The sequence below is a fragment of the Chiloscyllium plagiosum genome, unplaced genomic scaffold (assembly GCF_037043375.1).
Source record: "Chiloscyllium plagiosum isolate Xiang-an unplaced genomic scaffold, Cpla_swu_hap1 HiC_scaffold_21, whole genome shotgun sequence".
Classification (NCBI taxonomy): Eukaryota; Metazoa; Chordata; class Chondrichthyes; order Orectolobiformes; family Hemiscylliidae; genus Chiloscyllium; species Chiloscyllium plagiosum.
In genome coordinates, this window is record NW_028270159.1 from 55183198 (window position 1) to 55210616 (window position 27419).

The following is a 27419-nucleotide window of genomic DNA, read 5'->3' on the forward strand; positions in this document are numbered from 1 at the left end:
CTGTGTAAAACATTTGCCCCTCGTCCTTCTTAAATCTCTCTCCTCTCACCTTAAAAATGTGTCCCTTAGTCTTTAAATCCCCCATCCCAGAGAAAAGACAACTACTATGAACTCTACCTAAACCCATTATTTTATAAACTTCTATCAGGTCACCTGCGTTCCAGTGAAAAATTCAGCCTCCCTTTCTAACTCAAACCTTCCATACCCAGCAACATCCTGGTAAATCTCTCCTGAACCCTCTCCAGCTTAATAATATCCTTCGTATAACTTTGTGCATTAAATCCCGTCTGCCACTTGTCTGTCCCCACTAACATCCTATCTGTCGTTCCAAGGTTTAACACTATCCTCCTCGTAGTTCACAATGGACTTTGAGCCATTCTCATATTTTGAAATGGTGTATAACAGGGATTGAGATCCAAAATATAGGTCACCATGACCACCACTCAGCCAATTTTATATCCATGTTATTACTGTCCCTTTTATTCCATGAGATTGCGGTGGAAAATACTTTCCTGACAAATCCATTAGCACTCACGAGCTGTTGATCTGCAGCTCATTCACTGGAGGTCAAACTGGCTGCCATTTACTGAGTTTATATTCGGAAAATAATTAAATTGATTCCTGGTAACTAACTCCATTGTATTTTCCTGGGACTGCTGTCACCTGGAATTGAGTAGGGAAGGATGTCATTCACTGATTCATGACTCTCAGTACTTGGCCTGATGACTTAAAACCGGCAACATCACTCTTATCAATGTTCACGAGCATCTTTCACTGAAACTAGACCCTGCAGAATGTCAAAGAGACAAACAAGTTCGTGGAGAGGGCAGATGGATGACAGATGAAGTTGAATGCAGAGAAGGGAGAGGTGCCACACTTTGGTACACAGAAAGACAATACAAAATAGAGAGTATAATTCTAAAGAGTGTGCAGGACCAGAGAGACCTGGGTGTCAAGATGCATAAGTTCTTAAAGGTGGCAGGACAGATAGAAAGAGCTATTTGAAAAGAAAGCATACACTATTCGCAGCTTCATAGTTAGGCACACAGAGTAGAAGAGCAGTGAGGTTATGAACTCATAAACAATGCTGGCTCGATTGCAGCTGGAGCATTGAGACAGGTAAACATAGAACATTACAGCGCAGTACAGGGCCTTCAACCCTTGATGATTGTGAAACCAATCTGAAGCCCATCTAACCTACACTCCCCCATCATCCATATGCCTACCCAATGACCATTTAAATGCTCTTAAAGTTGGCGAGTCTACTACTGTTGCAGGCAGTGCGTTCCATGCCCCTACTACTCTGAATAAAGAAACTCCCTTGGACATCTGTCCTATATCTATCACCCTTCAGTTCAAAGCTATGTCCCCTCGTGCTAGCCATCACCACCTGAGGAAAAAGGCTCTCACTGTTCACCCTATTAAACCCTTTGATTTTCTTCTATGTCTCAATTAAGTCACTGTTAACCTCCTTCTCTCTAATGAAAACAGCCTCAAGTCCCTCAGCCTTTCCTCATAAGACCTTCCCTCCATACCAGGCAACATCCTTGTAAATCTCCTCTGAACCCTTACCAAAGCTTCCACATCCTTCCTATAATGCAGTGACCAGAACTGTATGCAATATTCCAAGTGCAGCCGCACCAGTTTTGTACAGCTGCAAGATGACCTCATGACTCTGAAACTCAATCCCCCTACCAATAAAAGCTAACACACCATATACTTTCTTAACAACTCTATCAACCTGGGTGGCAACTTTCAGGGATCTATGCACATGGACACTGAGACCTCTCTGCTCATTTACACTACCAAGAATATTACTATTAGCCCAGTACTCTGTATGCCTGTTACTCCGCCCAAAGTGAATCACCTCACACTTTTCCACATTAAACTCCATTTGCCACCTCTCAGCCCAGCTCTGTAGCTTACCTATGTCTCTCTGTAACCTACAACATCCTTCGGCACTATCCACAACTTCACCGATGTTAGTGTCATCCGCAAATTTACTAACCCATACTGCTATGCCCTTTTCCAGGTGAAAAAATGACAAACAGCAGTGGCCCCAAAACAGATCCTTGCAGTACATCACTAGTAACTGAACTCCAGGATGAACATTTCCCATCAACCACCATCCTCTGTCTTCTTTCAGCGAGCCAACGTCTGATCCAAACCACTACATCACCCTCAATCCTATGCCTCCTTATTTTCTGCAATAGCCTATCATGGGGAACCTTATCAAATGCTTTACTGAAATCCATATACACCACATCAACCGCTTTACCCTCATCCACCTGTTTGGTCACCTTCTCAAAGAACTCAATAAGGTTTATGAGGCATGACCTATTCTTCACAAAACTGGGTTGACTATCTCTAATCAATTTATTCCTCTCTAGATGATTATAGATCCTATCTCTTATAACCTTTACCCACAATTGAAGTAAGGCTCACTGGTCTACAATTTCCAGGGTTATCTCTATTCTCCTTCTTGTACAAGGGAACAACATTTGCTATCCTCCAGTCTTCTGGCACTATTCCTGGAGACAACGACGACATAAAGATCAAAGCCAAAAGCTCTGCAATCTCCTCCCTAGCTTCCCAGAGAATCCTAGAATAAATCCCACCTGGGTTGAAACTTTATTGCTGGAACAGCACAGCAGGTCAGGCAGCATCCAGGGAACAGGAGATTCGACGTTTCGGGCACAGGCCCTTCTTCAGGAATGAGCAGAGAGTGTTCAGCAGGAGAAGATAAAAGGTAGGGAGGAGGGACTTGGAGGAGGGGCGTTGGAAATGTGAAAGGAATATAACCGAATTATGGTCACTATCGCCAAAGTGCTCACCTACCTCCAAATCTAACACCTGGCTGGGCTCATTACCCAGTACCAAATCCAATGTTTAGATTAGATTAGATTAGATTATAGTGTGGAAACAGGCCCTTTGGCCCAACAAGTCCACACCGACCCGCCGAAGCGAATCCCACCCATACCCCTACATTTACCCCTTACCTAACACTATGGGCAATTCAGTATGGCCAATTCACCTCGCCCCTTGTTGACCTGTCTACATACTGTGTCAGGAAACCCTCCTGCACACACTGGACAAAAACTGACTCATCTGAAGTTCTTGAACTATAGTATTCCCAGTCATAGACTCAGATGTACAGCATAGAAACAGACCCTTCGGTCCAACCCGTCCATGCCGACCAGATATCCCAACCCAATCTAGACCCACCTGTCAGCACACGGCCCATATCCCTCTAAACCCTTCCTATTCATATACCCATCCAAACGCCTCTTAAATGTTGCAATTGTACCAGCCTCCACCACTTCCTCTGGCAGCTCATTCCTTTCATGTACCACCCTCTGCGTGAAAAAGTTGCCCTGTAGGTCTCTTTTATGTCTTCTCCCTCTCACCCTAAACCTATGTCCTCTAGTTCTGGACTCCCCCACCCCAGGGAAAAGACTTTGCCTGTTTACCCTATCCATGCCCCTCATAATTTTGTAAACCTCTGTAAGGTCACCCCTCAGCCTCCGACGCTCCAGGGAAAACAGCCCCAGCCTGTTCAGCCTCTCCCTATAGCTCAAATCCCCCAACCCTGGCAACATCCTTGTAAATCTTTTCTGAACCCTTTCAAGTTTCACAACATCTTTGCGATAGGAAGGAGGCTGGAATTGCACGCAAAATTTCAACAGTGGCCTAACCAATGTCCTGTACAGCCGCAACATGACCTCCCAACTCCTGTACTCCATACTCTGACCAATAAAGGAAAGCATACCAAACCAGTCAATATTTGGAAAGTTATAGACCCCATAACAACTACTTTGTCACTCTCGCTCCTATCAAGGATCATCTTTGCTTTGCTTTCGTCTACATCTCTAACTATTCAGAGGCCTAAAACTCCCAACAGGATGACCTCTCCTGAACTTCCAGAGGTTCTCATTAGAGAGAGATGATTGGTGGCAGTTTAACGGAAAGGTCACTGACGGGAGAGGTGGAGAAGGCCCTTCATCATAAACTCAGCCAGTGTGAGAAATGAACCCATGCGATGGTATCCCTCTGTATCACAAACTGGCTGTCCAGCCAACAGAGCTAACTGACTCCCAGTAGTTGTGGGTGCCACACTTCAGGCATGATGTGAATGCGTTTGAAAGTGCAGAAGCCACATGCAAGGTGGATTTCAAGGGTGAGAAATTTTAGTTATGAGGATAGTTTGGGAAAATTGGGACAGTTCTCTTTGCAGAGAAAGTGGAGGGGAGATTTGATTGGAATTTTCAAAGTCTTGCAGGATCTCGACAGACTAAATAGGGAGGAACAGTTCCTGCTTGCAAAAGGATCGAGAACCAGAGATCATAGTTGTAAAGTGTTTCAGAAAAATACGTGGTGAGAAAATCATCTTCGTACGGTGAGTGGTTCAGGTCTGAACGCACTGCTGAAGGTGAGATAGTGGCAGGTTCAATTGAGGCATTCAACAGGGCATTGGATAGTTACTTAAATAATGTGGGGTCAAGGCAGGAGATTGGCGCTATGTCAAAATGCTGAGAGAGTTGGTGCAGACATGATGGACTAAATGGTTCTGTCCGCACCATAGCAATTCTGAGATTCTGTTATTGCTGTCAATAGCAGTTCAGACTTGAACAGGATTCAGACTTGAACAAATTGTAAACAGGCAGGCCCAGTGTAGTCCTGACGGTGTGCTGAACGGTTGAAGATTCACAGCCTTGCACAAGTTCTTGCTATAAACGTAGCATCTAAAATTCTGCTGCCTATGCCTTAAATCAGACCAGTTCCCATTCATATGACCACCTCTGTGCTCGCTGGACTACAGTCATTCCTGATCAAGCAATGCTAGATTTTACAATTCTCAACTAATAATCTCCTTCTGAGATCGCTCTGCTTCTCTGATCCAGGCCTCTTGATTGTAACTGTTGTACCATTTCTGTCCATGTCTTCAGCTTCCAAAGCCATAACCTCAAATTTCTCAAGGTCTCTCCATTTCCTTCTCCTCAAACGCTCTTTTTCTTCAAGCATTTAGTCACCTGCCCTGGAAGCCCATGTTTCAGGTGTACATGAACGCTGTTACAGAAATGGAAGCTCATTTTTTTGTTTCTATTTAGCCTGGCCCCAGTTCTGTTCACAGCAATGAGATCCCCACATCAAATCTCCAAAAAGGGACTCTCAGAGTGCCTTTGCTATGTTATCCCAATATCTCCTCAATGTGGCTGGCTAGCTAGCCATTCTACTTCTCATTGTATCCACAGTTCTTCATCCTCAGTCCTCTGACTCCATATGCCTTCACTCCTCAATTGTTCCTCTTCCCACCTTCAAGCAGGCATTTCTGGCTGCTCAAGGAATGATCCTGAGATCCTTTTACTGTCTCACACCCCTTCATTCACTGATATTGTGCATTGGTATGATAGCCATTGCTGTTACTACTTAGTTTCACATCCCTACCACTATCGCTGTACTGACATCTCTGATGCATAAAGTTCACGTGACGCTGAGCAAGATATTACAACTCCCCATCTTCAAATGTTTACTTCAGTCCTATCCCCTGGTCCACAGTGCAAGCTCAAACACCCCTCAGTGCCCGCGGCCCGCACCACCCCTCAGTGCCCTCTCCCTCTCTGCACCACCCCTGTGCCCTCTCCCTCTCCGCACCACCCCTGTGCCCCCTCCCTCTCCGCACCACCCCTGTGCCCCCTCCCTCTCCGCACCACCCCTGTGCCCCCTCCCTCTCCGCACCACCCCTGTGCCCCCTCCCTCTCTGCACCACCCCTGTGCCCCCTCCCTCTCTGCACCACCCCTGTGCCCCCTCCCTCTCTGCACCACCCCTGTGCCCCCTCCCTCTCTGCACCACCCCTGTGCCCCCTCCCTCTCTGCACCACCCCTGTGCCCCCTCCCTCTCTGCACCACCCCTGTGCCCCCTCCCTCTCTGCACCACCCCTGTGTCCCCTCCCTCTCTGCACCACCCCTGTGCCCCCTCCCTCTCTGCACCACCCCTGTGCCCCCTCCCTCTCTGCACCACCCCTGTGCCCCCTCCCTCTCTGCACCACCCCTGTGCCCCCTCCCTCTCTGCACCACCCCTGTGCCCCCTCCCTCTCTGCACCACCCCTGTGCCCCCTCCCTCTCTGCACCACCCCTGTGCCCCCTCCCTCTCTGCACCACCCCTGTGCCCCCTCCCTCTCTGCACCACCCCTGTGCCCCCTCCCTCTCTGCACCACCCCTGTGCCCCCTCCCTCTCTGCACCACCCCTGTGCCCCCTCCCTCTCTGCACCACCCCTGTGCCCCCTCCCTCTCTGCACCACCCCTGTGCCCCCTCCCTCTCTGCACCACCCCTGTGCCCCCTCCCTCTCTGCACCACCCCCGTGCCCCCTCCCTCTCTGCACCACCCCCGTGCCCTCTCTCTGCACCACCCCCGTGCCCTCTCTCTGCACCACCCCCGTGCCCTCTCTCTGCACCACCCCGTGCCCTCTCTCTGCACCACCCCTCAGTGCCCTCTCTCTGCACCACCCCTCAGTGCCCTCTCTGCACCACCCCTCAGTGCCCTCTCTGCACCACCCCTCAGTGCCCTCCCCCCTCGCTCTGCACCACCCCTCAGTGCCCTCCCTCTCTCTGCACCACCCCTCAGTGCCCTCCCTCTCTCTCTCTGCACCACCCCTCAGTGCCCTCCCTCTCTCTCTCTGCACCACCCCTCAGTGCCCTCCCTCTCTTTCTGCACCACCCCTCAGTGCCCTCCCTCTCTCTCTCTCTGCACCACCCCTCAGTGCCCTCCCTCGCTCTCTCTGCACCACCCCTCAGTGCCCTCCCTCGCTCTCTCTGCACCACCCCTCAGTGCCCTCCCTCTCTCTCTGCACCACCTTCTCTCTCTGCACCACCTCAGTGCCCTCCCTCTCTCTCTCTGCACCACCCCTCAGTGCCCTCCCTCTCTCTCTCTGCACCACCCCTCAGTGCCCTCCCTCTCTCTCTCTGCACCACCCCTCAGTGCCCTCCCTCTCTCTCTCTGCACCACCCCTCAGTGCCCTCCCTCTCTCTCTCTGCACCACCTTCTCTCTTTGCACCACCTCTCAGTGCCCTCCCTCTCTCTCTCTGCACCACCCCTCAGTGCCCTCCCTCTCTCTCTCTGCACCACCCCTCAGTGCCCTCCCTCTCTCTCTCTGCACCACCCCTCAGTGCCCTCCCTCTCTCTGCACCACCCCTCAGTGCCCTCCCTCTCTCTCTCTGCACCACCCCTCAGTGCCCTCCCTCTCTCTCTCTGCACCACCCCTCAGTGCCCTCCCTCTCTCTCTCTGCACCACCCCTCAGTGCCCTCCCTCTCTCTCTCTGCACCACCTTCTCTCTCTGCACCACCTCTCAGTGCCCTCCCTCGCTCTCTCTGCACCACCCCTCAGTGCCCTCCCTCTCTCTCTCTGCACCACCTTCTCTCTTTGCACTACCTCTCAGTGCCCTCCCTCTCTCTCTCTGCACCACCCCTCAGTGCCCTCCCTCTCTCTCTCTGCACCACCCCTCAGTGCCCTCCCTCGCTCTCTCTGCACCACCCCTCAGTGCCCTCCCTCTCTCTCTCTGCACCACCTTCTCTCTTTGCACCACCCCTCAGTGCCCTCCCCCTCTCTCTCTGCACCACCCCTCAGTGCCCTCCCTCTCTCTCTCTGCACCACCCCTCAGTGCCCTCCCTCTCTCTCTCTGCACCACCTTCTCTCTCTGCACCACCTCTCAGTGCCCTCCCTCTCTCTCTCTGCACCACCCCTCAGTGCCCTCTCCCCACCCCAACTGAGGCCACACTAGCGTTTTGTACAGTTGCAGCATAACATCACAGCTCCAGAACTCAATCCCTCTACCAACAAAACCTAACACACCATATGCCTTCTTAACAGCACTATCAACCTGGGTGGCAACTTTCAGAGATCTATTTTCATGGACACCAATATCCCTCTGCACATCCACACTACCAAGAATCTTTCCATTGACCCAGTATTCTGCCTTCCTGTTATTCTTCCAAAGTGAATCACCTCACATTTAGTTATATTGCATTCCATTTGCCACCCTCAGCTCAATTCTGCAGTTTATTCAAGTCCCCTTGCAAACTGTAACATTCTTCCACTGACATTATTGTCATCTACAAACTACTAACCCATCCACATAAACCTGCGTCCAAGTCATTTATAAAAATGACAAACAGCAGTGGTCCCAAAACAGATCCTTGTGGCACACCACTAGGAACTGGACTCCAGGCTGAAAATTTTCCATCAAGCATCACTCATTGCCTTCTTAAAGAAAGCCAGTTTCTAATCCAAACTGCTAAATCACCTTCAATTCCATGCCTCCGCATTTTCTCCAATATGCTACCATGTGAAAGCTTATCAAAGGCTTTACTGAAGTCCATGTACACCACATCAACTGCCTTACCCTGATCCACAAGCTTGGTCACCTTCTCAAAAAACTCTGAGGTTTGTGAGACACGACCTGCCCTTGACAAATCCACGTTGACTATTTCCAATCAAATTGTTGCTTGCTAGATGATTATAAATCCTATCTCTTATAAGCCTTCCCAAAACTTTTCCTACAACAGGCGTAAGGCTCACTGGTCTATAATTACCTGGGTCATTTCTGCTGCCTGTCTTTAACAAGGGCACAACATTTGCAATCCTCCAGTCCACTGCTACTAAACCTGTAAAGAATGACGACTCAAAGATCAAGGCCAAAGGCTCCGCCACCTCCCCCCTAGCTTCTCAGATAAATCCCATCGGGCCCAGGGGACTTACCTACTTTCACATCTTCTAGAATAGCTAACACCTCTTCCTTACTAACCTCAATCCTTTCAAGTCTAATAGCCCGTATCTCAGTCTTCTCCTCTACAGACGATTAGTTACTTTATTAGAGCATGTAAATCTAAATACGTCCCTCGATAGGATTTACTCAGCATTCGATGATTCAACCAGGATAATTTCTAGCACAGATCTTATTCTTTGTGTTCTCCTAGCAACCTGGCAGAAATAGCTTCAGGGATGATTGTTTTACCCTGCCAGCAATCACTGCTCTTGCGGTCCCTGATTCAGTGATAAGCGTCCGTGATGAACTTGCTCATGAAGCAGTCACGTGTTACATTCCTAAACTGAAACATGCACACATACATGAGCTCAAGGATTTTCTGACCCAACGAAAGCAACATGGAAAAGGAGAAAATCAAATCAAAATCCTACCTCCGACACAGAATGTAAATGACACGTCAATGCAAGAACCTGCTCAAGGTTTTACAGATAACATTCACCAAGCTGAAATAAAAACAAAGTGCTAGAGAAACCCAGCAGGCCTGGCAGCAGGTATGGACAACATTTCGAGTTCAATATGACTCTTCCTGAGAACCAAGTCTGAGTTTCTCCAGCGCTTTGTTCTTCTGTCAGATTTCCAGCCTGACTGATCTGAGTCTCATGGTTTTTTTTAAGCAATCCATTCGGAAATGTTCTAACACACACCTGTGGAGCAGATAGATTTGAACCTGAGCCTCCTTTACCGAAGTTGGGACACTACCACAGAGCCCTACTCTGAGCCTCAAATAGAATTGCGATAATGTCACCCACCTGCTCAATCACAACTGAAATTACAAAGTTAGAACTGAGCACTGACTCAGTCTTCCCAGCAGCTCCAAATTCCTAATCAAAATGCAGGCTGGAGTCCTCCTAAAACCTGCAGCACATTCACAAGCCTTCAAGGCTAGAGTGCAGAGCACCATTGTGTGTAAGCATAAGCTACAGTGCTTCGAATGACTCAGTGTTCAGCTCTTGCCAAGAAACTCAGTATCATAGCACTGAAAAGTACCTGCTGATTGGAAAACTAATCTCCTGCGTCAAACATTACAATGGCTTCAAATAAATAACTTAGAACCAGGTATTATCGATTCAATAGGCTTTTCTTACAGGCGCTAACTGAGCTGTGAACATTTATGGCTCTCACACTGATCATCCTTGTATTCACTGTCCAACAGTCAATGCCTTACATTTCACTCAGCCATTCCTTCTTAGACAATATAACGTTAGCATCAAGGTCAAGAAAAACCTATTGGTACTTCCCAGCAGTGCACAAGAATATTTCTCTACCTTATCATACACCAAAACACAACCTCCCCCTGAGGACTACTCTTCATCCACACTTCAAGTCTGTCAGTGACCCCATACCCCAGAAGTACACCTTACACCACACTGCGCCTACACTGTCCACATCAGTCCCTTCCTTCCCCAATCCCACACAGGACCAGAGGTATATTTCCCAAATTCTAGCCCATTCTGGAGGGATAATTGCAAATCAATGTTGATGTGAGGGGTTTGAGTGTGGGAGAAGGAATTACATGATAAATTATAACGGACATGGGTAGGACAGATACTAGAGTCAAAATTAAAGACTGCAAGAATGGAAGCAAGCTGAATATTGCAATGTGACAGTCTTTAAAGACATGACAAACACCTAAACACCATAACAAAAGTAAATAGGGTGCAGACATATAGCTAAAATGAGTAAACATAGTCACAGAGTGCACCAAATCGTTCTTACACAAGACATTGAGACATCCTGGCTCTCCTCATGGTGCTTCATGTTGTTCCTTAAAAAGATCTTTGAGGAGGATCGCTAGATTAAAACCTCAAAACGCTTACTATCCCGGTTAAAAAATCTGACACTTATTACACCAGAAAAGTGTAGATACCAAGGAGACTTGGTTGAAGAATTTAAAATAATTGACACAGAAGTTTAAACAGGGACAGATTATTTGGATTACTTTAAGTCACCGAGAGCAAAGAGATGTGCACACAAGTACACAGCAGACGTCGGGTATTTGTGCAAGTATGGCAGACTCACACTTTAAGAGTCCAATCACATCACATGACAACACCATCACTTGCAGTTTTGGGCAGATAAACAGCCCCCTCTCTAACCTTGCTGCCTGTCGAGTAAATATCCGAATAAACCTCCTGTTGTTAAACACTTGGCTCTCCTGGTCCATCTTGGAACATAACATAAGGCAAAAACTGGTGACAGGGATAAACATTGCTTCAAATTCCACTGGGTCAATCTACTGATTCATAGTAAACAAAATACAAATCATGGCACTCACTGCAGATTTCAGAGGTGTTTCCATAAAAAGAATAATTGTCAAAATTATTTTAAATTTTTCAATCAAGTCTCCTTGGTATCTTCACTTTTCTGATGTAATAAGTATCAGATTTCTGAACCTGGGGTAGTAAGTGTTTTTTGGTTGGTTTTAACTGAGCGATCCTCCTCAAAGCTCTTTTTAAGGAACATCACTGTACAGAAGCAGGCACAAACAGCAAGACAGAGGAAATCACTCCAGGGAACAGATTCACAGTGCAGAAGCAGCTCACCACCAGAGTTCCACCTTGAAGGAAAACTGAGACAAACAAGTACCTTCCATGGAAGGAAATGTTCTAACCTAAGCTTGGGAATGCAGACTCAAAGAAACAGGCAGCCTCACAAATACCTTGTTCTAAATGTCAAGCAGCGAGATGGAGCTAAAATCTTCATGGTACACCGTGCAATGCAGGCCATTTCCATTTTAAAAAAAATGGCAGAAGTTTTTACACAATGGGACCGTATGATAAAAATACAGAGACCTGGAACTCTGACACAGTGAGAGTCCATTATATTGTCTAAGCACACAACATTTAAGCAAATATAATCGTCCCTGTACTCGTCAGTGTTATGGAGGGATAAACTTTATATTGCCCAAGTCCAGTACTGCCATACAAACTGGGTTCCAAAACCCATGCAGAAATAGCAGGAATCCTACAGAATCATTTTTCTCCAAAACCAGTAGTAATTGTTAAAAATGTTTAGAATCCATAAATGCAATCAATATACTAGTGAATTTATCTGTATCAATTTTTAAAAAGTCAGTAGAATTCTTGATTAGATTCCCTACAGTGTAGAAACAGGCCCTTCGGCCCAACCAGTCCACACCGACGACTAACCCACCCAGACCCATTTCCCCCTGAGTAATGCACCTAACACTATGGGGCAATTTAGCATGGCCAATTCACCTGACCTGCACATCTTTGGATTGTGGGAGGAAACCGACGCAGACACAGCTGAGAGACGAGCACCAAAGCAGACTGAGAACTGCCATCGGTGTAGAACAGGTTGTGCAGCAGCAGATCGCTGCTTAAAAAAAAAACTGTGTACCAAAACATCCGCTGAAAATTTGTCAGTGCATTGATAAAGTGACCAGGAAGGTTGACAAGGGCAGGGCAGTAGATGTAGTCTATATGGATTTCAGTACGGCCTTTGATAAGGTTCCACATGGTAGGCTGCTCTGGAGGGTTAGATCGCATGGAATGCGAGGGATACACAATTAGCTTGATGGTAGGAAGCAGAGGGTAATAGTGGAAGGATGTTTATCGGACTGGAGGTCTGCGACTAGTCGAATGTCTCAGGGGTCGGTGCTGGGCCCATTGCTGTTTGTTACTAATATCAATGATTTGGATGAGAATATGCAAGGCAATGATTAGTAAGTTTGCAGATGACACTAAAATAGGTGGGATCATGGACAGTGAGGATGGTTATCACAAAATTGCAGCAGGACTTTGATCAGCTGGGGAAGTGGGCTGGGAAATGGCAAATGGAGTTCAATATAGAGAAGTGTGAGGTCTTGCATTTTGGAAAGTCAAATCAAGGTAGGAGTTTCATAGTGAATGGTAGGGCCTTAAGGAGTGTAGTGGAACGTAGGGAATTTGGGAATTCAGCACAGTTCTCTGAAAGTGGAGTCACAGGTAGACAGGACAATGAAAAAGACTTTTGGTACACTGGCCTTCAGCAGTCAGGGCATAGAGTATCAAATTTGGGAAGTTATGCTGCAGTTATACAGGACGTTGGTAAGGCCACACTTGGAGCATTGTGTACAATTTTGGTCATCTTGCTATAGCAAGGATGGTATTAAACTGGAAGCAGTGCAGAAGAAATTTACAAGAATGTTGTCTGGACTCAATAGTCTGAGCTATAGGGAGAGGTTGGAAAAGCTAGGACTCTTTTCTTTAGAGGGTAGAAGACTGAGGGGGATCTTATACAAGTGTACAAGATCATGAGAGGCCTGGATAGGGTGAATGCACTCAGTCTGTTTCCCAGGGTAGCGGATTCGAGGACTAGAAGGCATTAGTTTAAGGTGAGAGGGGAAAGAATAAAAAGGAACCTGAGGGGCAAAGTTTTTTTTCCCCCACACAGAGGGTGGTACATATATGGAATAAGCTGCCAGTATAAGTGGTTGAGACAGGTACATAAACAACATTTAAAAGGCATTTGGACAAATACATGGATAGGAAAGAATTAGAAGGATATGCCCAAGTGCAGGGAAATGGTGTCAGCACCGACAGACATTTTGGTCAGCATGGATCAGTTTGGGACAAGGGGCCTGTCTCCGTGCTGTAGCACTCTATAAAAGGGCACATTGAATAGGCGTGTTTGAGGAAAAAACATCAACAACACACAGCAATATTAGAGAGAGAGATGAGGGAAATGTTTTTCCCCAGGGGGTGGAGACTGCCTGAAAGGGTAGTAGAGGGGAAGAAACCCTTGACAAATGTTCAAGGTACTTGAATATACACGTGAACACCCCTGTAGCCGACAGGGATAGAGATCAAGGCTGGAAAATGAGATTCGGCAGAGTGGCTTATTTCTTGGCCTGTGCAGACATGATAAACATCGTGGCCTCTTTCTGTGCTGTTTCTTTTTCTGCATTTTCAAAACATTCTAAACATCTGAAGAAACTGAATATCCAGAGATTGGGGAAAGGCACTCTGTCAATTCCTCCTTAGAAGGGCCAATATAGACACAGTGAGTTGTATGGCCTCCTTCTTTACTGTAATGATATGATTCGATGGAACGCTTTGAAGACAGATGCTTGTGAAGTGATGTGGACAGTTCTTAAGTGAGGGACTATTACAGACCAAAGTACTTTGACAGTGTAATGTTCCCCTAACAATGCAACTTAAATACGCATATTAATGCAAGGGGAGAGGTCACAATAAAATGGTATATTTCAGATCACACTTAAAAAATGCATCAAAACCCGCAAATCATTTTGGATGGAAAGGATTCAGAGCATTTGGAGGCCTGCTTACATGCCTCACATGTGTGAGATGAAAGAAACACCTACAGTTCATAATTCTGGTCCTCAGTTTCATTCTGTACAGACAGTTCTTCCAGTGTGGCATCGATATCAAGCTGGTTGGTCTCCAGTTGCCTCAACAATGTCTCTCGCTGTAGGAAGAGGAGAATTAGTGAACATTCCAGAAACTGGCTACCACTCACCCATAATCCCAAATCAAGAGATTACCATCAACGTCTCGAATGCTTTGTTGTGGGCAGACCTGGATCCTGGTAAGAGAGAATTCTTCCCATTACACCAATTCTATCGACTTGGGGTCCCTTTCCATAGATTTTAAAAGTACTTACCAGTAGCGGGCAGCGGTGTTTTTTTTTCTCTTTCACTCTCTCTTCACAGAAAGAGCGGGAGCACCAGGGGGAAGTGACGACAACCAGAGGGGCAGCCGAGACCCGGAAGCAGTTAGTGTAAGCTTACCTGGGTAGGTTTTTTTCCCCCTTTAAAAGCGCGAATGAGAGTTGTTGTCTCTGGTTTGTTACCCGTGCCACATGATAGAGATTCGAGGAATAGGGAAAGAGAACACTTAAATGCGTGGCTACAGGGATGGTGCAGGAGGGAGGGAGGGATTCCGGTTTTTGGATAACTGGGGTTCTTTCTGGGGACGGTGGGACCTCTATAAACAGGATGGTCTACACCTGAACCTGAGGGGCACCAGTATCCTTGGGGGGAGGTTTGCTAGTGCTCTTGGAGGGGGTTTAAACTAACTCTGCAGGGGCATGGGAACCCAGATTGTAGCTTCAGGGTGCAGGGCCTGGAGTGTAGGGAGGTTAGGAACATGGCATCAATTTCAAAGGAGGGTGCCTGTAAACAGGAAAGTGGCTTGAAGTGTGTATACTTCAATGCAAGAAGTATACGAAATAAGGTAGGTGAACTTGCAGCGTGGGTTGGTACCTGGGACTTCGATGTTGTGGCTATTACGGAGACATGGCTAGAACAGGGACAGGATTGGCTGTTGCAGGTTCCAGGATTTAAATGTTTTAGTAGGGTCAGAGGTGGGGGTAAAAGAGGGGGAGGTGTGGCATTGCTTGTCAAAGATAGTATTACAGTGGTGGAAAGGACGATGGATGAGGACTTGCCATCTGAGGTAGTTTGGGCTGAGGTTAGGAATAGGAAAGGTGAGGTCACCCTGTTAGGAGTCTTTTACAGGCCTCCTAATAGTCCTAGAATCATTGAAGAAAGGATAGGGAAGGTGATTCAGGAGATGAGTGACAGTAATAGGGTGGTTGTTATGGGGGACTTTAACTTTCCTGATATTGATTGGGAAAGCTATAGCTCAAGTTCGTTAGATGGGTCAGTGTTTGTTCAATGTGTGCAGGAGAGTTTCCTGACACAATATGTAGACAGGCCAACAAGAGGTGAGGCCATACTGGATTTGGTTCTGGGTAACGAACCAGGCCAGGTGTTAGAATTAGAGGTAGGTGAGCACTTTGGGGATAGTGACCATAATTCGGTGATTTTTACTCTCGTGATGGAGAGGGATAAGTGTGTACTACAGGGCAAGAGTTATAGCTGGGGTCAGGGAAATTATGATGCGGTGAGGCATGACTTAGGATGTGTGGCTTGGAAAAGTAGACTCCAAGGCAAGAGTGTAAATGATATGTGGAGCTTGTTCAAGGAGCAACTATTGAGTGTCCTTGATAATTATGTACCTGTCAGGCAGGGAGGAAAGGGTCGTGCGAGGGAGCCGTGGTTTAATAAGGAATTGGAATCCCTTGTTAAATGGAAGAGGGCGGCCTATCTCAAGATGAGACGTGAAGGTTCAATTGGGGCGATTGAGAGTTATAGGGTAGCCAGGAAGGACCTGAAGAGAGAGCTAAGAGCAGCAAGGAGGGGACATGAAAGGTCCTTAGTCGGTAGGATTAGGGAAAACCCTAAGGCTTTCTATAGGTATGTTAGGAATAAAAGAATGACTAGGGTAGGAATAGGTCCAGTCAAGGATAGTGGTGGGAAGTTGCGTGTGGAGGCGGAAGAGATTGGGGAGACACTGAATGAATACTTTTCTTCAGTATTTACTCAGGAACAGGGCATTGTCGTCGATGTGAATACTGAGTCACAAATAAGTAGAATGGATGGCTTTGAGGTATGTAGAGAAGAGGTGTTGGAAATCCTGGAAAAGGTGAAAATAGATAAGTCCCCTGGGCCCGATGGCATTTATCCTAGGATTCTCTGGGAAGCAAGGGAGGAGATTGCAGAGCCATTGGCCTTGATTTTTATGTCCTCTTTGTCTACAGGAGTAGTGCCAGAAGACTGGAGGATAGCAAATGTGGTTCCCTTGTTCAAAAAGGGGAGTAGGGATAACCCTAGTAACTATAGGCCGGTGAGTCTCACTTCTGTTGTGGGCAAAGTCTTAGAGAGAATTGTAAGGGATTGGATTTATGCACATCTGGATAGGAATAATGTGATCAAGGATAGTCAGCATGGTTTTGTGAAGGGCAGGTCGTGCCTCACAAACCTTATTGAATTCTTTGAAAAGGTGATGAAGGAAGTTGATGAGGGGAAAGCGGTAGATGTGGTATATATGGATTTTAGTAAGGCGTTTGATAAGGTTCCCCATGGTAGGCTACTGCAGAAAATACGGAGATATGGCATTGAGGGTGAGTTGGAAGTTTGGATTAGGAATTGGCTGGATGGAAGAAGACAGAGGGTAGTAGTTGATGGCAAAGTTTCTTCATGGAGTGCCGTCACTAGCGGTGTTCCGCAAGGATCTGTTTTGGGACCATTGCTGTTTGTCATTTTTATAAATGACCTGGAAGAGGGGTTAGAAGGTTGGGTGAGCAAGTTTGCAGATGATACGAAAGTCGGAGGAGTTGTTGACAGTGAGGAAGGATGTGGCAGGTTACAGCAGGATATAGAGAAGCTGCAGAGCTGGGCAGAAAGGTGACAAATGGAATTCAATGTAGCTAAGTGTGAGGTGATTCACTTTGGGAAGAATAACAAAAAGATGGGGTACTGGGCTAATGGTCGGATACTTGGTAGTGTGGATGAGCAGAGGGATCTTGGTGTCCATGTACACAGATCTTTGAAAGTTGCCACCCAGGTAAATAGTGCGGTGAGGAAGGCATATGGTGTACTGGCTTTTATTGGTAGAGGAATTGAGTTCCGGAGTCCTGAGGTCATGATGCAGTTGTACAAGACTCTGGTGCGGCCGCATCTGGAATATTGTGTGCAGTTTTGGTCGCCATACTATAGGAAGGATGTGGAGGCACTGGAACGGGTGCAGAGGAGGTTTACCAGGATGTTGCCTGGTATGGAAGGAAGATTGTATGAGGAAAGACTGAGACACTTGGGGCTGTTTTCATTAGAGAAAAGAAGGTTTAGGGGTGACTTGATTGAGGTGTACAAGATGATTAGGGGGTTAGATAGGGTTGACAGTGTGAACCTTTTCCCGCGTATGGAGTCGGGTATTACAAGGGGGCATAGCTTTAAATTAAGGGGGGGTAGATATAGGACTGAAGTTAGGGGTAGGTTCTTCACTCAGCGAGTCGTAAGTTCATGGAATGCCCTGCCAGTAGCAGTGGTGGACTCTCCCTCTTTATGGGCATTTAAGCGGGCATTGGATAGGTATATGGAGGATAGTGGGTTAGTATAGGTTAGGTGGGCTTGGATCGGCGCAACATCGAGGGCCAAAGGGCCTGTACTGCGCTGTATTCTTCTATGTTCTATGTTCTATCCCTCAAAGTTGCCACCCAAGTTGATAGGGTTGTTAAGTTTTACGGTGTGTTGGCTTTCATTAGTAGGGGGATTGAGTTCAAGAGCCCCAAGGTTAAGCTGCAGCTCTATAAAGCCCTGGTTAGACCACACTTGGAATATTGTGTTCAGTTCTGGTTGCCTCATTATAGGAAGGATGTGGAAGTTTTAGAGAGGGTGCAGAGGAAATTTACCAGGATGCTGCCTGGGCTGGAGGGCATGTCTTATGAAGAAAAGTTGAGGGAGCAAGAATTTTCCTCACTGGAGCAAAGAGGATGACAGATGACTTGATAGAAGTGTACAAGATGATGAGAGGCAAAGATAGAGTGGAAAGCCACAGACTTTTTCCCCAGGGTGGAAATGACTGTCACGAGGGGACATAATTTTAAGATGATTGGAGGAAGGTTTAGGGGAGATGTCAGAGGTAGGTTCTTTACTCAGAGTGGTGGGTGCGTGGAATGCATTGCCAGCGGTGGTAGTGGAGTCAGAGACATTAGGGACATTTAAGTGACTCTTGGATAGGCACACGGATGATAGTAACATGGTATGTAGGTTAGTCTAATCTTAGAGAAGGATAAAACATCAAGGGCCGAAAGGCCTGTTCTGTCCTATGTTCTACTCAATATCAGTGATCTCTCCTGATCTAGATCTGTTCTTCTGATAAGTTCCAAATGCTGCATTTTACACGCTCTTTATCTTCCCGATGGTGAACGGAGGACTTGTTTTCCACTTCTAACACATTGTTCCTGAGACATTGGTCCTGATATCTCTCACCTCCTTCAGGCTTACCGTTCCTGAGAAAGACCAGACTTGGTAAATTGACGACCTATTCTCCACCTATGAAGACCTACTCTAAGATCTAACAACCACAGTGAGATAAATCAATCTAACGTTAAAGCACAAACAATAATGCAAACGTCTCTAAACTAAATAAAAGCATGAAAAAGCTTTGATAGTATTTTAGAACCCTAGTATTAGTAAGAGAGCTGGATTCTGATAGAGGGAAGTTCTCTCATCTAACCATGTGCAATGGTTAGATGAGAGAAGAATGGACAGGACGAGCCTGTGACTCGCTTGCTCACATTCAACTTACAAACAACCAAAGAGAAGTACGTAGAGAATCTGAGTTTTCTGACCAGGTGAGAGTAACATAGGAAAAACACTTATTCTCCTCAGCCAGCAGGTGAATATAGCAATGCTTTGAAAGTTGGTTGAAGTGACTTCCTTGAGCACAGTGTGCAGTGGAACTCCTATAAAGCTGGTCTATAGCACAGCCACAAAGCAACTGGAATGAGTTCTCACTCTCCTGGTAATTCCACATCCACAACCCACTTTAATAACTTTTCATCAGTGGTTGCTTTTGTCAATGTTTTAATTCTGTACCAAACCATGAATCAGATTAAGAAAGGTACTTTCCCCTGAAATAACCAACATTCAATCAACCTAAAACTCCCAACCCCTTGACGGAAACAACATGAAACCTCAGCACTCTTTTGTCTACAGAGAAGAACCAAAGCAAATATTGAGGGAAGCTAAATATCATCTGCACTCAGTTGAGACTTCAAGTTCCATTACAGCACTTGAGCACCAGATTGAAACTCCAGCGCTGTCCTGACCGAGGTATGTGTTTTGGATAAGGGTAAAACCAAACCACATTTAACCCTTTCATAAAAGATTGAGTGGCATGATTTGAAGTGGATAGGTGTTTCCTCTCAGGTATCCTGGTTCATGGTTAACCCTCAACCAATATCACAGAAACAGATGACTTGGTCATCATCGCATGGTGGGAAGCTGCTGTACAGAAAGGTACTACCACATTCTAACAACGACATGTCAACATTTCATTCGAGACATCCGAAAATCTGCTGTCTCAAATCAAATTTTTATTACTGATTACTGTAGCATTAATATCATCCATGGTTTCATTGCTGATGGTAATTTTTTTTAAATTAACATCGTGGGTTTCCTCCGGGTGCTCTGGTTTCCTCCCACAATCCAAAGATGTGCCAGTCAGGTGAACTGGCCATGCTAAATTGCCCATTGTGCCCAGGATGTGTAAGTTAGGTGCATTAGTCAGGGGTAAATGTAGAGTTATGGGGTGGGATACTCTTCAGAGTGTTGGTGTGGACTTGTTGGGCCGAAGGTCCTGTTTCCACACCGTAGGCATTCCATGATTCATGATTCTATGAAATAGTGTCCCTCATTTAATATCACTTTCTTTGGCATTTTCAATATGCTGATCACCTCCTCTACTGTGATACACAGCAATTATTCAGCTTACCCACTATTCCTTTCCTTTCAATGCCAATATCAATCCTCTATCAGCAACATTTTGAGGAAGTGCTACTCCCCAGTGTCCTGGTCACTATTTGTCCCTCAAAATAACAGCACAACTATTTACACATTGTGACAACACAGACAGTTGCACTGTCTACATTACAGTTCTTCACTGGCTCGGAAGATCTTTTGGAACTCCAGCGTCCTTGAAAGATGCTATATAAATGAAAATATAATGTATGGAATGTAGGGCGGCATGGTGGCTCACACCACCAGGGACTTGGGATTGAATCCAGCCTCAGGTGACTGTCTGTGTGGAGTTTGCACATTTTCCCAGTGTCTGCGTGGATTTCCTCTGGGTGCTCCGGTTTCCTCCCAGAATCCAAAGATGTGCAGGTTAGGTGAATTGGCCATGTTAAATTGCCCATAGTGTTCAGGGATGTGTAGGTTAGGTGCATTAGTCAGGGGGAAATGGAGGATAATAGGGTAGGGGAATGGGTCTGGGTGGTGTGGACTTGTTGGGGGGAAGGGCCTGCTTCCACACTGTAGGGATTCTATATATATATATATTTATAGAAATATGAATGTGACTTATACATATATTTTGATTACACTTGTGTTAAAGTTTGGATTTTGAAGTAATGGCGTATTTTTTTTTCTCTGTGTGAAGGAATTAATAATTGATAAATGCTTCTGTAGCTATGGTGACTTTTATTAGAAAACAGTTTGACAGGTCTAGTCTTCAGACATATGGGATTTTATTTAACTTAAGAGGGTGTACGACCTAACAAAGTAAACAATTGTGCCTCAAAGCCTCTGTTAGAAATTTCAGGACTTTTTTTTAAAGCTTAAGGGAAGTTGCGCAGAAGTTTAATTACTTAATGCTTATCCCAAAAAGCAGAGATGATAGTTTGATTTGTTAATATTAGACTAAAGAAATACTGATAACCCCAGACCAGTGTTGGGATAAAATCCTGAAGAAGTTATTTGAAGCTGAGACTATTTCAGCTCAGATGTATCATAGCTTTAGGAATAAGCTACCAGATTTTCCTGTATGGAAGTTGAAGTCTAATTAAACCCATTGAGTTGTTAGGCAAAGGGATTTTCTGGCATATGTACTGGACAGGAATACTTTGGAATCTATCAACAACTGGTTTGAGAATTAATCGGATCATATTTAACCATGCATCGCAAAGTATGCAAGTTTGTTATTATAAGTAAATAGACTATGTGTTGCTGGAAAAGTGCAGCAGGTCAGGCAGCATCCAAGGAACAGGAGAATCGACGTTTCGGGCATGAGCCCTTCTTCAGGAATGAGGAAAGTGTGTCCAGCAGGCTAAGATAAAAGGTAGGGAGGAGGGACTTGGGGGAGGGGCTGTGAATTTGCAGGTGAATTTGTGGCGGATATGGAACCTGCACCTCTACACACATCATCTATTGCATCCTCTGCACCCGATGTGGCCTCCTCTATATTGGGGAGACAGGACGCCTATTTGCGGAACGTTTCAGAGAACACCTCTGGGACACCCGGACCAACCAACCCAACCACCCCGTAGATCAACACTTCAACTCCCCCTCCCACTCCACCAAGGACATGCAGGTCCTTGGACTCCTCCATCGCCAGACCATAGCAACACGACGGTTGGAGGAAGAGCGCCTCATCTTCCGCCTAGGAACCCTCCAACCACAAGGGATGAACTCGGATTTCACAAGTTTCCTCATTTCCCCTCCCCCCACCTGGTCTCAGTCAAATCCCTCGAACTCAGCACCGCCTTCCTAACCTGCAATCTTCTTCCCGACCTCTCCGCCCCCACCCCAGTCTGACCTATCACCCTCACCTTGACCTCTTTCCACCTATCACATTTCCGACGCCCCTCCCCCAAGTCCCTCCTCCCTACCTTTTATCTTAGCCTGCTGGACATACTTTCCTCATTCCTGAAGAAGGGCTTATGCCCGAAACGTCGATTCTCCTGCTCCTTGGATGCTGCCTGACCTGCTGTGCTTTTCCAGCAACACATATTCAGCTCTGATCTCCAGCATCTGCAGCCCTCACTTTCTCCCCTAAGTAAATAGACTACTCTACTGCATTTTATCTTCATTTCTTTTGTTAAATAAGCCTTGATTTTATTCTTTAAAAACAAATCTGCAACATTGTGTGATTATGTTTCAGTGAGAAACCACCTTGTCAACTCTAAAACAAGACAGAATTTAATCCAACAAGCCAATTTTTAGGCAGGGATCAAATTGTTCAGTAATAATACCACTTGGGTTCATAACAATTGATACAGCCATGTGCATGAGAGGGAGCGAGGGTGTGTGTGTTTGCAAGAGGGAGTGAGAGGGCACGAGAGACAGTGTGTGAGAGTGTGTGAGAGAGAGAGAGAGAGAGAGAGAGAGAGAGAGAGAGTATTTATTGAAGAGTGAGTGGATGCACATATGCATGCATGACTGTTTGCATGTGAATGAGACAGCATGAGAATGCATGCAAGAGCACACGCACATGAGTAAGCATACAAGCATGCACGAGTATGAAAGTGTGTTTGTGTGTCTGCGCACATGCATGTGCATGCGTGTATCTTGGCCTCAATTCTTAGGCAGAGAAGTGAAAAAGAATGTAAATTATTTATCAGGTCAAAGTATATAGGATATTGTCACCTAAAACTTATCATGGAAACATTACAAACATGCACAACAAGTTCCTTCATTAGACTTTACCAAATACAAATAGCGGACTGATATCATGAACCTCAGTGTTTGAAAGCAGTCTTCATTCAGTATAGAATAAGAAGCCTGTTTTTTTTCTCCCCTGTACGTTTTGAGAGAGGGAATACAAAGGCTAGCTATTAGCAGCACTGGATCAGAATGATCCAAGTCCCAAGGCAGTGTTTATCAGAACTCCAGAACATTAGGTATCAGTTCCACCAACGATACATGACACTACCCTCATTCAATATTAAAGAGGAGTCACAGTTTAACTGTCAGCGAAATGTCAAACCTGCCAGTGATCAAATTCATGACATGTTAACTCCAGTGCTGCTGATCCCAATGGTAGCTATAGGAGAACATGGCTGGCATTCATTCTCAAAGACCGTAGGGCTGTTATTGGAGAAGTCATCACTGACATTACAAGAATCCGGTTGTCAGGCCATTACCGGAGTGCTGTGTGGGGGAACATGGTGAGTGAATCAGTAGCAGAGGTCAGAGTCCAGACAATGCCAATGGGAAGATAATGGTCAATGCGTTCACTATTTCTATAGTCAACGCTCTGATGTAGACCATAAGGTACTGCGATTTTTAAAAAATTAACTTTCAGCCCCATTAATTTCTCCAGTACAATCTTCTAATACTAATTTCCTTCAGCTCCTCTTTGTTCCCAGCCATTTGGATTTTCAGTTCAGAGATATTATGCATCTTCACTCAAAAAAAAAACACAAACTAATCATTTCTCTACTCCCCATAATGAATTTTGACTGCTTGTAGTGGACACACGTTTAGTACAGCCAAATGTTACCATGACAATCTATTTTTGTGTTTCTTTGGGTGAGATTGCATTGATATCCTATCCTCCCTTTATCAGTTTCTTGGACTTCATTTCCTGTATTCTAAAAACCACCCAGTCGTTGGACTTCCTGCTATTTCTTGCCACTTTATAAGCCCTCTCTTCTAATCTTGTTTAACCCTTAGCTTCCTTTATCAGCTGCAGCTGACTAACTGTTTTTGTGATCTTGCGCCTTGAAGAAATGTACAGTCGCAGTAGGTCATGTTATAGATAGTTAAGGATTGTCCAATTCTCATTATTATGGAATACGGTCTGGGTGGGGGGTGGGAGGGACCCAGGGTGGACAGTGGGTGGTGGGGGGGAGGGAGAACACATTGCTGATCCAATCTCCAGGAGTCCGGATTGAATTCAGGTGACGAAGTGGCAATGGGAACCTGTCACCAGGCACCCATCTACATGAGGGATATTTCCTTGCTGCACCTCCTCAGGGAGCCACTGCTGAAATCAGTGATTGGCAGTTCTTATACCAATTGTGCCAACATGAGCAGTTGCTGATCCTGGTAGGGCGCTTGGGCCTTCTCTAGGGCTTTCCTTCATACACCTGGATAAAGGTAAGCAATGGCAGGAATGGGGGTGGGGGGGGGGGGGGGGGGTGGCACACATGATAAAGAAAATCAGATTGAAACTTACAGAATACGGAAAGGCCTGGATAAAGTGGATGTGAAGATGGTGTTACCACTAGTAGGAGCGACAAGGACTGGAGGGGATAGTCTCAGTGAAGGGATGACCTTTGGAACTCAGGTAAGGAGGAATTTCTTCAGCCAGAGGCTGGTCAATCGGTGGAACTCATTGTCACAGAGAACTGGAGGCCAAGTCATTGAGTGTATTTAGGACAGAGATAGTCGGTTCTTGATTAGTATGGGGATCAATGGATATGGGGAGAAGGCAGGAGAATGAGGTTGAGAAACCTATCAGCCATGATCAAATGGTGGTGCAGACCCGATAGGTTGAATTACCTAGTTTTTCTCCTCTATCTTATGGTCACTGAAGAGGAATGGAGTTTAGCAGGGGAGATGATCTCTTTAGCAGGCCCCCTTGCTCCCTTCTCCTTCCAATGTTGGAACCTTTAATCAGACACCAGGCACCTTTGAACAAGAGAATCATCTGGAAACCCAACAGACCATACAGACAGCCACCACCCATTATTGAGTTAACATTAGCAGCCACAGGGAATGGTCCTTAAGTGGGCATTAATCACCCAGTTAAGGGCCTCAACAGCATCATCTAATCATGTGGAGGTGGCAGAATCTTCATCTTGCACACTCCAACATTATCAAACAGTGTCACGAACCCCACCTCCCCCACCACAAACGTGTCTCCAGAATCGGCACTGAATTCAGCTCTTTGTAGCTCAATGCTGTGGAGTAAGGAGTAGACTTTCCAGTGTTCAAGTCACTACATATACAAACTGTAACAGGAGCTGCACCAACTGTGAAATATTTATCTGCCTTCAGACAAGTGGCCAGTATCAGATCCTACATGTGCAGCTCTTTATTTCATTAGGAGGTTGTCAACAGAACCTGATTTTCTCCAGTCCTCATCAATAAAATATCACGGTTTTAAAAATCAGATCTGATTGGAAATGGGGCTCATATCAGGCTCTTCAGATTAAAATTGTTCTTGAACAAGCCACTCATAAATTCTCCAAGTATAAAGTGTTACTGTGGGTATTGGGTCCTACCGATCCCTTTTAGGCGGTACGTGGAACATTCCTGCTCCAGTCTTCCTCAGACCCTGACCCTCAGGCACTTGCTCTGGTACAATGATGAATATTGACATACTGGCCTGCTCACCCGGAATCTGAATAATTTGTTAACTTGGCTTCCCATTAGCTCACCTACACCTGATCCATCTCCCACTCTTTCCTTCCTCGATTTCTCAGCTTCACTTTCTGGGGATAGGATACGGACCGAGCCACTGACTCCCATAATTACCTGACGACACCTACCCACGAGCTGCTTCCTGCAGGCATTCCATTCCATTCGCCCAGTTTCACTGCCCTGGACCAAGCTGCTGTGGTGATACAACCTTCCACAGTGTTCCCCTGATATCAGTGTTCCTTTCATCTCACCTGAAGACTACCTCCTGCACGCAATCATGGATGACAGGATCCATACCTATGAATAACCTATTACTTACAGTTCCACTCTCGCTCACTCCTCTGCCTCTCACCTTACCAGTCTTCATATTCAATTCACCATCCTCTGCCAGTCTCAACTTCAAAGTAATGCCACTATCAAACACATCTTTCTTTCCTCTTTCAGCCTTGAGTGGCCATTCCTGCTATGTGAGATGATGCTGTCACTCTAACAAGATTATTTTATCCTTGGGTTTTTAAAGAGGCATCATAAAGGCAGAGATGCCGAAATGTCTGGAAATGTCTACCTTAACAATGGCAGGGGAGTGGCCAGTTTCCCCAGTTCAGGTTTCTTTCTAGTTTGGTTTACTTGTAGCAGAGAAGCTGCCAGTAGCTGTAGCAGAAGCTACTGCAGTGCAAAAAAAGGTTCCATGCTTCAGCAGATGATTCTTGACTGGCTTTTCTGTCTGAAATCCCTCTTGCATGCAAGAACTAAATTTACCTTTTGCCGAGGGATGTTTTTCTGGAATGTTACGGGAATTGGAACAGCTCCTCAGTTAAGTTGCATGTTGGGTCAGTTAAGTTTTCCAACAGTTAAGTTATCCTAAATTCTGTTTCTTTTGTTTGTGTTTCGATTGTAGTATTTAAATAAACTCAGTTTTGCTTAAAGCTGAGTGGTTTGACCAGCTGCAACACATCTGGAATATCCACTTCACATCTGCCTTTAAAATAAGAAAAGTTAGGGTCTGAGCTACCTTCTTCAAATACTTTGAGGGGGTCTGGCCTGGTCCATAACATATGCCATTCTGGTTCATTCCTTCTAGGTGCAGCAACAGCTTGTGTGTCGAGTTTACATACTCACTGCTCACAACGTGATCTTCTCTTCGTTGGGAAGTCCTAACTCAGATTGGGTGACTGCTTTGTGGTACACATCCCCTTGTTCTGTCGTGGCTTGGCGTTTTAGCTGTTTATCTGGCTCTGATATTAACATTTTTGTTTTTGGAATCCTGCACTGTTTCAACAAAACTCAACATAAACCCAAGGCACTGATGTGCATCTTCTGATGAGGCACTTCCATGCTTCCAGAATCCACGATGTTTAACAATTCCAAACAGTTACACTCTGCCCTCATTTTATATCCTTTTCTCTGCACAGTTTGGCTTTTGTTTTTTTTCTGTCAGCAGCACATCTGCTCTCGACTTATTGTTTCTTCCTTGTCCTATTCTTGTTCCCTTGGGTCCTGTCAGACTGTTTCTGTCAGTCAATCTCTCTTGTCTCCACCTTCTAGAGTCATAGAGATGCACAGCATGGAAACAGACCCTTCGGTCCAACCTGTCCATGCCAACCAGATATCCCAACCCAATCTAGTCCCACCTGCCAGCACCCGGCCCATATCCCTCCAAACCCTTCCTATTCATATACCCATCCAAATACCTCTTAAATGTTGCAATTGTACCAGCGTCCACCACTTCCTCTGGCAGCTCATTCCATACACATATCACTCTCTGCGGGAATAAGTTGCCCCTTAGGTCTCTTTTATATCTTTCACTTCTCACCCTAAACCTATGCCCTCTAGTTCTGGACTCTCCCACCCCAGGGAATATACTTTGCCTATTTACCCTATCTATGCCCCTCATGATTTTATAAATGTCTATAAGGTCACT

At 45.8% G+C, this 27419-nt stretch overlaps 1 protein-coding gene across 2 annotated transcripts in view; it reads right to left on the minus strand.

The window, feature by feature from the left end:
• LOC122564696 (rab-like protein 6) overlaps positions 1 to 27419 on the minus strand; it is a 131650-nt gene that overhangs the window by 22688 nt on the left and 81543 nt on the right. For both annotated transcript variants that reach the window (XM_087998582.1, XM_087998583.1), the window contains one exon: positions 14147 to 14250. In XM_087998582.1, the coding sequence (XP_087854708.1) occupies positions 14147 to 14250 (104 nt within the window). The remainder of the gene's footprint in view (positions 1 to 14146; positions 14251 to 27419) is intronic.